This window comes from Bos indicus x Bos taurus, chromosome 3, assembly GCF_003369695.1.
Source record: "Bos indicus x Bos taurus breed Angus x Brahman F1 hybrid chromosome 3, Bos_hybrid_MaternalHap_v2.0, whole genome shotgun sequence".
NCBI lineage: Eukaryota > Metazoa > Chordata > Mammalia > Artiodactyla > Bovidae > Bos > Bos indicus x Bos taurus.
This window is the reverse complement of record NC_040078.1, coordinates 66,803,806-66,816,236: the sequence shown is the minus strand read 5'-3', so window position 1 is coordinate 66,816,236 and position 12,431 is coordinate 66,803,806. Positions and strand designations below refer to the sequence as shown.

Genomic DNA, 12,431 nt, shown 5'->3' with positions numbered 1-12,431 from the left:
ATACTCTTTGGGTTGATGGAAATGTTTTATAACTGGATTGTGGTGATGGCTGCACAGTTCTATAACTTCACTAAGACCATGGTATATTTACAATGGGTTACTTTTATAGTATGGAATAAATAAAATTGTTTTATAAGAGAGACATTTCTCCATAGTTGAATAATTTGAAAACAAAAAACAAAGGACTACTGACACTTGAAATTGAATTTTGATCTAATTTCTCCTCCAGAGTTTTAGGTTTAGTTCTGAATTGTTCTGTGAATGTCAACAGAAGTTCATATTAAAAGACATAAAAACAGATTTTCAGTAACTCATCCTTATAGTGGCCTGGTTTTCTAACATTTCTTTCTCTTCATATCTTCCTTTTTTTATTATGTTTCACTCAATAACTTAAAATTTAAGTACTGAAAGGTAGTATTTATATGATCAAATCTGTGCTTAGTACATTAATCTTTATACTAGCTATTAATCTTTATACTAGTTTGCTGTTTCTGTTCTTTATATAGTTAATTAACAATCTATTTACTATATATTTAAAAAAATAAGTAAATTGGATTTCTATGAATCAAAACTTTAAAGAATCTCACTGTGCTAGTTAACTCTTAAGTATTGTTATAAATTTGGATTTTTACATATTCAGTTCAGTTCAGTCGCTCAGTCGTGTTCGACTCTTTGCGACCCCATGAATCGCAGCACGCCAGGCCTCAGCAGTTATTAAAGTCATATAATTTTTTTCCCTTGAAGTCCTGATTTTTCTCCAGTGCTGCTGCTTTTGATAAACTTTAATCAACTAATTAATGGATATCATTGTTATGAATAATATCCCAGACATAATTTTTTTTTGGATTGCAAATTGGTTGGTTGCTTGTTTTTTAAATAATAGCAGTCTTGGTACAACATAAGTAAATGTTGACTCTGGGGTACATTTCTTGCTCACACGAAGTGATGATGGTGTCTAGAAAAAATTTTGGATAGCATAGGTAGTCTAGCTGCATACTAAAATTTTCCATGAGCAGTCAAAATGTATGTAGTGAAAAGTTGACTGTATAGTTGATGACAGGCTTGTTCAAGTGCTGGGCAACGCAAGTGATACTTGCATAATAATTCATGTTATATTGGTGTGAATTTTGGTAGGATTTTCTCAGTCACAGTAGTACACAGTTGACTATTTAGTGTCAAAGCTTTATTGGAGGCTGTTTGTTATCTTTGATGAATGTCAGTTCAGACAGTGTGTGAATCTTCTCAGGGACTCAGTAATCCTGATTGAGTTACCATTTTTGGCAAAGGGCTTTTAGGGAAAAGCCAAACCCATGATGTAATAACTTAAAATGTAATTCTTTCTTTTCATGAATCCATTATACATCCAAAACATTTAGATTTTATCTTGTGAAGGGTTCAATTGGGCAGGCTAGTTTATTCAATTTACTTTATGAACTCTGTTAAATCGTTATACTCTGTGGGATGAAAGATGGAGTGATTGAAATAATTTAGTATTGGTTTAATCACATTGTAATGACCTTGAGTTATACACATATTCTATCATTTAAAAAAAAAATCTGCCACTAGCTTTTTTTAACATTTGGAGTTATAACTGTACCACTAGAATTTAGAGAAAGGAGTTTTGAACGAGTTGTATGTTAAAAGTTCTTGTCCTACTTATGCTTGTCATTGTTTTCTACAAGGCATATCCTGAGTGAAAGGTGCCAAATAGAATAAGATATTTAAAACTGAGAAAGTATGCTGAGTGACTTGAGTAGAGTTTTTTACTGTTAAATTTCTCATATGTGTATGTGTAATTATACTTTATATTGTTTTTGTTTCTGCCTTTCTCTGTCTTGACACTGAAGACACATTTTAGTGTTTGTTTCTAACACTTTAAGAATTAGTTCTTCCCTTTATTCAGCAAACATGAGTGGCCGTCATTTTCAGAACTGTATGCATGAACAGTGCAAAAATAAATAAAATGTGTTTCCTGCCCTCAGATTACTCACTGATGAACATATTTGAACCTCTTAGTTTAATTCTCTTGTTTTTTTTTTTTTTTACAGTTTTATAATTTTTAGGTTCTGTTCCTGCTTGTCTCCTTTGTCAGGAATGCCCATAAGGATCATCCAGAAACTTTGCTGAGACTGTAATGATATAAATCCTTGTCAGTATCGATCCCTTAGAAAATCACTATACTGTTGTTTTGTAGGTTTTAGTAGAATCTTTCGTCAGTATGTAGTAGAAAATGCTACTTCAAATATGTTATCTCTTGTGAATTACTAATTGCTTAGTTGAGTCTTAGAGAGCAGGATCAAAGAGTCACTGTCTTGGTGTCGGAAGCAGGTTGTCCATAATAGACAAAAATAACCAGCCCAAAGGTCTTACAGGTCAAAAGGGTTTACAGCTCATGATTTCAGTTTTCTTTTTACATGCTGTTGAAATTAATGCTATCATGTGATATGCCTAAGTAAACAATTTCATTATTTAGGATATAGATAGTAATTTTAATGTCTAAAATTTTCTGTTAATGGAATTTTTTTCCCTTTCTGCCATGAATGAGTTCTATTTTAATTTTTAAACAGTGAAAGATGATCTGAAATAAAAAGTTATTTTGAATATGATATTTTATATCACTGATTTGTGTTCGCTGATAATGATGGTGCTCAAAAGATTTAGGTTACATATTTTGTTTGCATTGATTACCGAAGACCTTTCGATTGACATCTTTTTTTTTTTTTTGCTATTTTTAAGATTATATATTTGAAGTAGAGTTGATTTACAGTGTTATATTAATTTCTGCTGTGCAGCAAAGTAATTCAGTTATCCATGTACATATTCTTTTCCATTATGGTTTGTCACAGGATATTGAATATAGTTTCTGTGTTATACAATAGGACCTTGTTGTTTATCCATCCTATATATTGTGATTTGCATCTGCTAATCCCAAATTCCCAATCCTTCCCTCCCCCCACCCCTTGAATGACATTTTTTAAAAACCTAAATTTATATACTTCAGATCATCAAACCAGTAGCTTATAAGAGGTTCCCAATTTTTATTTATTTTCTTTTTTATGCATGGAACAAAAAGTTGGAAATAAATTATCGTTAAAGATGGGGATTTGGATAAAGAATTTGAAAGCTAAAAATTTAACTTAGGGTGGAATGATTGGTAGTTATATGGCTCTTTTGTATTTAGTTATAATGGCATTTCTGACCAATATTAATAAATAGCAACCCAAGTTAGCCAAAGTTTATGAGTAATACAATTTTTCCAAGTTTAACTTTCAAGAGTTATAAGTATTTTTCTAACCACGCTTATCTTGTCGTTTAGGGTTGAAAGGCGGAGCAGGAGGCACTGATGGACAAGGAGGTACCTTCCGGTACACCTTTCATGGTGATCCTCATGCCACATTTGCAGCGTTTTTTGGAGGTTCCAACCCCTTTGAAATTTTCTTTGGAAGACGGATGGGTGGTGGTAGAGATTCTGATGAAATGGAAGTAGATGGAGATCCTTTTGGCGCCTTTGGATTCAGCATGAATGGATATCCAAGGGACAGGAATTCTGTGGGCCCATCCCGCCTCAAACAAGATCCTCCAGTTATTCATGAACTTAGAGTATCACTTGAAGAAATATATAGTGGTTGTACCAAACGAATGAAGATTTCTCGGAAGAGGTTAAACCCTGATGGAAGGAGTTATAGAACTGAGGACAAAATTCTCACCATCGAGATTAAAAAAGGGTGGAAAGAAGGCACCAAAATTACTTTTCCAAGGGAAGGAGATGAAACACCAACTAGTATTCCAGCAGACATTGTTTTTGTCATTAAAGATAAAGATCACCCCAAATTCAAAAGGGATGGGTCAAATATAATTTATACTGCTAAAATTAGTTTACGAGAGGTAAGTTAGTAGGATATTGGATTCTGAAACCAAACAGAATTATGCCTGTAATCTTAGGGAATTTATCTAAATAATAACTAACATTAATGTTTACTACACAGCATTCTTACAATTTTCATAAGAACCCTCTAAAGTAGTACTACTACTTTGCGTCTTGTGGATAAGATTATATTTTCTAAGTTCAGTTATTTATACTAACAATTTAAATGCCAATTTTAAGTGCTAACGAGATTATATACAATGAGGCCTACCTAGTATGGATTATCTGTACTTTGTTTTTGCAGTTTGTCAAATCTGCATTGTAATCTCATTACCTTAGTCCATGTATAAGATTTCTTCCAAAGTTGTTAACTTGAGTTAATAATTATATAACAAACAAGGCATTAAAAGGGAAAATAAGTTATGAGGGTACTGCTTTAATACATTAGTTTGTATTTATTCTATTTTTAGGCACTGTTTCTCAAATTGGATTATAATCCTGCAAATATGCCCATGTCAGTTCCCTGCTTAAAATTCTTTAATAACTTCATAGAGCATCTACCATAAAGTCTAAACTCTTTAGCTTAAACTAACAGGTTGTTTTTAATCTAAATTCTATCCATACATGTGTATACATTTCCCTAAGTTTGATATATTATTATCTTGTATACCTCTGTATTTGTCTGAGTTGTCCTCTATGGAACACTGCTGTTCCTTGCTCTACCTCAACACTTACTAATGGTCCGGTGCTTACCTCAAGCAATCTGTATTCCCAGAAGCTAAGAGGGTACATTGAGTGCCCTTTGTCTCAGACAAGAATTCTGCACATACTTCTCTGACAACTTTATACTGTAAAGTTATTATTACTGGTTTGCTTCTGAATCCTTTGTGCATTCCTTGAGGTGGGGTCTGTGTTCATGGTCCCTATATGTTCAGCATCTAGCAGAAATATATGGCATGTATGGTACTCAGTAAATATTTACTGACTAAAACAATAAATGTATTTATTGTTCTAATGTTTTCACTCTGGAGAAGTATATAGTTGCTCCTATCTTTTTCTTTCTGGTTCTTAATTTCTCCCTCTTCTCTTCTCCCATTCCATCCTTGCAACTTGAATGTTGTAATAGCAGCCTCAAACAATTCATTTCATTCTAGAACAATGTGAAAGACATTCTTTCCTCCTCTTTTCCTTTTTCCTTTTCCTTTCTTTCCCCTTCTCCTTTCCTTCTTTTGTAAACTATCTGATTATGTGTATCCTGAAGGGACTTTCTAGTGGGGAAAAAGTCTTAAAATTATTGATATTCTTTTGGGGGTTAAAAGTTTACCTTAGAATCATTCTTCACAGCTGGTAATATTTTTGTTTAGACTTTTATATTTTGAAGTTTGTTAATTTTATTTGGTTCATTTTAGGCATTGTGCGGCTGCTCAATTAATGTGCCAACCATGGATGGAAGAACCATACCTATGACAATAAATGATATTGTGAAACCTGGAATGAGGCGAAGAATTATTGGATATGGGCTACCATTCCCGAAAAATCCTGACCAACGTGGTGACCTTCTAATAGAATTTGAGGTTTCCTTCCCGGATACTATATCCTCATCGTCCAAAGAAGTACTTAGGAAACATCTTCCTGCCTCATAGAATGAAAAACTTTGTTAACCATATTTTGATAAGGCACTGAAAATATAAAAGGACTGGCCATTTACTGATGTAGATGTGAATTCTGTATAAAGACATGTAAATTATTTTGAGGGTTCATTACATTGCATGAATAGAGACGGGTCAAATAAAAAGGCAAAAGGGATTTTTGCAGTTAGAGATGAAGAGAAAACTACTCACTGTATTTTATTTCATTTCTCCCAGGTCAGAATTTTTTAGTATTTTGCTTACATGTAAAATTCATTTCTGTGGAGTTAATAGATGTATTTCTAATAAAGTACCAGGCTATCCAAGTACTTTATTTCTTATATATTTACACTGTCAGTGTGATAGCTTCTCATTTATAATGGAAATTTAAATTCTTAACTAAACTATACATGTGATGGGTACTTCTAGAAAAGAAGAACCCAAGTTACTTGGAAATCTGGTTAACTAGATTAAAATCATATGAAATGCTGCTATAGGGCTGGTACCCATAAAAGAATATCCTAATACATATATTTCACCGTTTTCATTTTAAAAGTATGCTGTAGCATTTCTTAATAACATAGTTATAATGTTCTTAAGACAGATGTTTTCTTCATAAAAAGGAAATTAATGGCAATTTATCTCCTGTGGAAATCCCAATTGCCTGAATTACTGATATTTTAGAAATAGGTTGTTTTTAAAATGCCATATATAATTTTATGGAAATTAACTATATATCTTGGACTTAAATTATAGGTACATTTTATTGTCCATTAGTTAAGGATAATTTGTTTGATAATAAACGTGTTTTTAGAGGAAATATTGTTACTTGGAATTAATTTTCCAATTACACAGTCTTCTATAACTTACTCATAATATGCTATATGTACCATATGCAATTTCCCTAAAAAGAATAAACTACCACTATGGTGTTAAACCAAAATATGGGGAAAATAAACACTAACTGCTGCTTATGAATGATGTTGCTACTACTTGTTATGCATATAAATATTTTACTTTTTCATATGTATAGATTGCATTTCGTAGGTGTTTTAATTTTTTAAATATATTTACGTTTAAAAAATTATTCTGTTTTCTGTTTTATAGCTATAGTAAGAATGATATTTTGAAACAAAGATTTTGGTTCAAAAGAAATTTTCAGGATAATTGGTATACAAGGTTTATTGGACCCTATCACCTTTTAGCAGAATATGGTCTTCTTTTAGAAATTCAAAACATAGGTTTTAATCACCATATACTTTATACAGCTTTATTGAGATGTAATTCTCATGCTAAAAAGTTTACCATTTTAAAGTACACAATCCAGTTGTTTTAGTATATTCACCTTATATAGCCACTTTGTAATTTCAGAACATTTACATCACCCTAAAAAGAAACCACATAACCATTAGCACTCACTTCCCATTCCTCCAGCCCCTGGCAAACACTAATCTACTTTCTACTTCTATGGATTCATCTATTCTGGACATTTCTTATAAGTGGGATTAAACAATATTTGGCTTTTTTGTTTGTTTCTTTCACTTAGCATAATGTTTTCAAGATACACCCGTGTTGTATCATTCAGTACTCGTTCTTTGCTTTATGGCCGAATAATATTCTGTTGTTTGGATATACCACATTCTGTTTATCCATTCATTAATTGATGGGCATTTAGGTTATTTCCACTTTTTTGGCTATAATGAATAATGCAGCTCTGAACATTTTTGTACCACTTTTTCTGTACATAATTTTTTAATTTTCTTGGGTATATGACCTAAGAATAAAATTGTTGGGGATAACCATATACTTTAATTGCAAGTGGAAAATGCTTGAAAATGTCAGAGAATTCATAATCATGCATATTTTTCCATTAATTTATAAATAATTCCTTTATAACTTTCTCTAAATGACAGTTAAAACTCCTTAAGGAAATGTGAACATTGTGGAGATTTTCTCACATCTAAAGAGATAAGAGCTGAAAAGCATCAGTGAGATTGGTAGGCATGGTTTCTATGTAAAACCCACTGTCATTATTTTCTTGATTAAGCATTTTCTCCCAAGTTAAATGATTTGTAGATTAGATGAATGATCTTTGGATTAAAGAGTATTTGTTAAAGTACAGAATTATTCTAATACTAAAAAAAGTTAATTGGCATTGCTATATAAACAGTTTATCAGGGATACCCTGGTGGTCCAGTGGTTAGGACTGTGTGCTGTCACTGCCAAGGCCCTAGGTTCAGTCCCTGGTCAGAGGACTAAGATCCCACAAATTGCGCGGCACAGGCCAAAAATAAAAAACAGTATATCAGTATCTCCCGGGTCTTAAAGGGTGTCAATAATACCTTCATATGTAGTGCCCAATTTTCATTTGTTGAGTGTTGACTTAATGTAGAAGTAGAGTTTTAAAGTTTTCTTACTTGCTTATCTTATGAAGGTACTTTTGATTTTAAAAGGTTCTCTTTACGTTAAACCAGGTTCTTGGATACCTGGAATAGTTTTGAAAGTATTGTGGATCTTAGTAAGCTAATAGATAAAATATTACCTATCCTACAACTAAAATTTATTTTTATTTATTTATTTTTTTTACAACTAAAATTTAGTACATCATCTCTATAGCTATTAGAGTTTGGGGTTTTGTGAATGTAGTTCTTCTTTTCTTTTTTCTTTTGGCCCCACCACGTGTCTTGCTGGATCTTGACCTGGGATGAAACCCTGGCCTATGGGCTATGAAAGCACTGAGTCCTAACCACTGGGCTGCCAGGGAATTCTCAGTTTATGTAAATGTAGTTCTTAGCCATTCTTATAAAGAGGAAACGAGATTTAGGAAAAGAAAACTGGAGATTTATGTCAGTTTTGGATGCAACCTTAAACATGAGAAATAAAACAGAGGCAAAGAACTCTACTCCTGTTTCTGTTAAAGGGATGGCACTGAGATGAAGAGAAAAAACTTGGACCAGAAGGACTCCTGTATTAAATTATAATAGGAGGTCTATGTTAGAGAAGAGCTTGAGAAATATTTAGTTTTGTTTATCTAATAGATTAAAGTTTGCACAGTGTTTTTAATATCAAGTATATATTTTCCATATCTGGGACTGGGAATGAAGGGGTTCAAGAGATGGGATTAACTGAGAATCCTAAAACTTGGAAAATATGAAACTTTTGGAATGAGGGTAGGTTTCTTTTTTATTAATTGCCTTCTTTATATGTCTATTATCTAACAAAGTAAAAATAAATTTGCAAGCATCTTATGGAAACTGAGAATAAGAGATCCTGAAAAGTTTCTAGAAAGCAAGGAATGGTAAACCATATTTATTACTAATTAAAAATATAAATATCACTTTTTATTTAGTACAACCATCATTTTAGTTAGCATTAAAACTGACTTCTGGGTGCAGCCCCCACCCCAACCTAGATCCCCCACCCACCTCATCCCAATCTCTCCCACTCCAGGCCTGTCAAAGTGTGCCCCACTCCTGGGCAGCCCCACACCCCCTGCTCAGGAGCACCACGCTCTCCTCTGTGCAGACCTCCTCCCCACCCTCCATAGGATTGGGTGCTACCTCCAGGCCATACCCCCTCACCTCCTGTGCCCCCTTGTCCCTCTGGTTGAGTTTCCCCGACTCCCAGGAACATGCGCGTTGACCAACCCACCTCTGGTGACCCCATTTCCCTGGCCTCTCTTCTCAAGTCCTTGGGCTCTTTGTGCCCTTTGGTACATGGGGTCCCCTCTTCTCACCCAACCCATCCTACATATTCACAGCCCCTCCTAGGGCAGCCCCCAGACCCTTGCTTGCCAGTGGCTGAGCCTGGCTCTGGCCAGGCAGATTCACCAGCCAGAAGGAAGGGCAGGTGCTGGGCCTCATCAGAGGGCCTGGCTGCTGGGGCTGGGGTGCCAATCCACCTTCCCCATGTCACAGATCCTAGAAAAACATTAATCTAAGAACCCCTTGAGTATGATGACAATTGGGTTGGAAACCCATATGCCCAGGTTCTGAGAGTCTTTATTTCTGTGTGATATCCTCAGCAGAGGGCGGCAGGTGTGTGTGTGTGTGTGTGTTCATTTTTGTCTGTCTCTTCAGAAACTTTGGGTGGGGTCGTTTCTGTTTCCTTCAGCAAGTTCCTGTTTTGTGGTGTTTATGGGGAGAAAAGTCTGGAACTATCCAGAGGTTCCTGTTTGAGAGGTTGTTAAAAACACAAGGTCAGTTACAAACCGTAGGGTGGCCAGCAGGTGCCCAGGTGTGACCCACACAGCCAGGGTCAGTCTCTGCCTTTGCATCTGTATTGAAAGTGTGTATGTGTGTACACGCACATTTCCTGTTTTTGTGTGTGTGTGTTTCCTCTTTGTGTGTGTGGCTGTGTGATTCCTCTTTACCTTATTTAGATTTTCTGATTTTTCTATAATGAACTTGCTTTGCATTTGGTGAGGGTGGGGCAGAACTAGGGGTAAGGAAGCATAAACTACAACAGAAAGGAACACCAGTATTTTCAAGTTTGGATTTTAAAGTCTCAAATCCAAGAAAAGAAAAATGAAAAAGAAAAATCTGACATCTTAGGGTTCTGCCTAAAGCTTTTTTTTGTTTTCTTTTTCATAACAACTTAAAATTTCTCAGCTAATTGTTTTCCTACCAAATGCTTTCAGAAATGTAACCCTCTCAACTGGGGAAATTGTATTTCACTCTAGCTTTTACAAATTACACTCCCTCACTTATTAAAGCAAACATGAACATTGGCATAGCCCACTTCAGAGTAGTAATTATACAATAGGACTAGTTAAACATTTTATGTCTTCTTTTCCCCAAAAATATTTGACTCATAATTCTTGAAGGAAATTTTTCAGAAGGTAGAAGTGGAACCCTTAACTGATAATGGGTCCTTGGTGGTGGTGGTGGTGGTTTAGTCACTAAGTTATGTCTGACTCTTTGTGACCCCATGGACTGTACCCCACCAGCCTTCTGTTGTCCAAGGGATTTCCCAGGCAAAAATACTGGAGTGGGTTGCCATTTCCTTCTCCAGGGGATCTTCCCCCACCCAGGGATTGAACTCCAGTCTCCTGAATTGCAGGTGGTTTCTTTACACACTGTGCCACCAGAGAAGCCCAGAGGGCCTTGAGTGCTGTGCTTAGTTGCTCAGTCATGTCTGACTCTTTGTGACCCCATGGACTGTAGACTGCCAGGGTCCTCTGTCCATGGGGATTCTCTAGGCAAGAATACTGGACTGGGTTGCCATGCCCTCCTTCAGGGGATCTTCCCAACCCAGGAATTGAATCCAGGTCTCCCACATTGCAGGCAGATTCTTTACTGTCTGGGCCACCAGGGAAGCCCAAGAATACTGGAATGAGTAACCTATCATCCCTTTTCTAGGGGAACTTCCCAACCCAGGAATTAAACTAGGGTCTCCTGCATTGCAGGCAGATTCTTTACCAGCTGAGCTACCAGACCTTAGTATTATTTAAAAATTAGTTGCTTGTTGGCAGAGTTCCCTCACCTGTCTGCTTGCATCTCTTACAAGCATCCTATATTAATTAATCTATTTCTTGCCTACTACTTTGCCTCTTGCTAAATTCCTTCTGTGCTGAGACACAAAGAACTTGAGGGTTAGTAAGTCCAGACAGCAGACCTGAAGATCATTCCACAGGCAGAACAACTCATTGACCTGTTTGATTTGGCCCTAGGCATGCTTGGTACAGAGATTTCCTCTTCTGAAGAATTCTGACATAACTCATTGGGGGAAAATATGCATTTTAATTGGCAAACACTAGAATCACTGAAATCTGTTACTACTAAATTACAATTCATTAAAATCTGGAAGGATTTCAGAAAAAATTTAGTTATGGCTTATATAAGTTTATTCTCATTATCCTTGAAGAAGGTAAGTGGGGTTTATTTTAGGAATGCAAGACTGATTTAGTATTTGTAATTTCTCCAATATGGCATTGTTCTCACCTCCTTTGTGTTGTTCTTGGCAAATATTCTACAAATATACCACATTTTTATATGTTATGGTTGATACATTACATACTCGTTGTTTTATACAATTGCTTCCTAAATCAGTTAAAGAAAGGAGAAGAAAAATGATCTGCATTGTCTTTTATAATTACATAATTATAATTACATATTACCTCATCCAGGGCTCTTTGTTTGTTCATGTGGATTTGAATTACTCTCTGAGGCCACTTGCTTTCAGCCTTAAGATCTTCTGTTAGTGTTTCTTATAATGTGGGTCCACTGTCAACAAATTCTCTCAGTTTTGATTTACCTGGGAATGTCTTTATTTTGCCTTCATTTTTGAAAGGCAAATCCTGAATACAGGATTCTTGGTTGACAGATTTTTTTTCTTTGAGCAATTTTGATATCTTATCCCACTGCCTCTGGTCTCCCTTATTTCCAGTTATAAGTAAACTGATTTTATTGGGGTTCCTTCATAAATGGTGACAACAAGTAGTTAGTCTCTTGCATTCAAGATTTTCTCCTTGTCATTGACCATCAGCATTTTTACTATGATGTCTATAGATCTCCATGCTTATCCTATGTGGAGTTTGTTGACTTTCATGGCTATATAGACTAATATTTTTCAATAACTTTGAGAAGTTTCCAGTCATTATTAAAAAAATTTTTTTTCTTCTTTTTTCTCTCTCTCTCCTCCTTTTGGTACTCCAGTATTGCATGAAAGTGAAAGTGAAGTTACTCAGTTGTGTCAGACTCTTTATGACCCCATGGACTATAGCCTACCAGGTTCCTCTGTCCATGGGATTTTCCAGGCAAGAATACTGGAGTGAGTTGCCATTTCCTTCTCCAGGAGATCTTTCCAACCCAGGGATTGAACTCGGGTCTCCCACATTGTAGGCAGATGCTTTACCGTCTGAGCCACCAGCAAAGTCCACCATGAATTTAATGGTGTTCCACATTTCCTGAGGCTCTGCTCATTTTCCTTCATTCTTT

The 12,431-nt window shown here is 35.4% G+C and overlaps 1 protein-coding gene across 3 annotated transcripts in view; it reads left to right on the top strand.

Annotated features, from left to right (window-relative positions):
• DNAJB4 (DnaJ heat shock protein family (Hsp40) member B4) overlaps positions 1-8,390 on the top strand; it is a 45,761-nt gene extending 37,371 nt beyond the window's left edge. For all 3 annotated transcript variants that reach the window (XM_027536835.1, XM_027536833.1, XM_027536832.1), the window contains exons 2-3: positions 3,317-3,885; positions 5,275-8,390. In XM_027536835.1, the coding sequence (XP_027392636.1) occupies positions 3,451-3,885; positions 5,275-5,508 (669 nt within the window). In that variant the 5' untranslated portion in view covers positions 3,317-3,450 and the 3' untranslated portion in view covers positions 5,509-8,390. The remainder of the gene's footprint in view (positions 1-3,316; positions 3,886-5,274) is intronic.
• Positions 8,391-12,431: the final 4,041 nt, after the last annotated feature.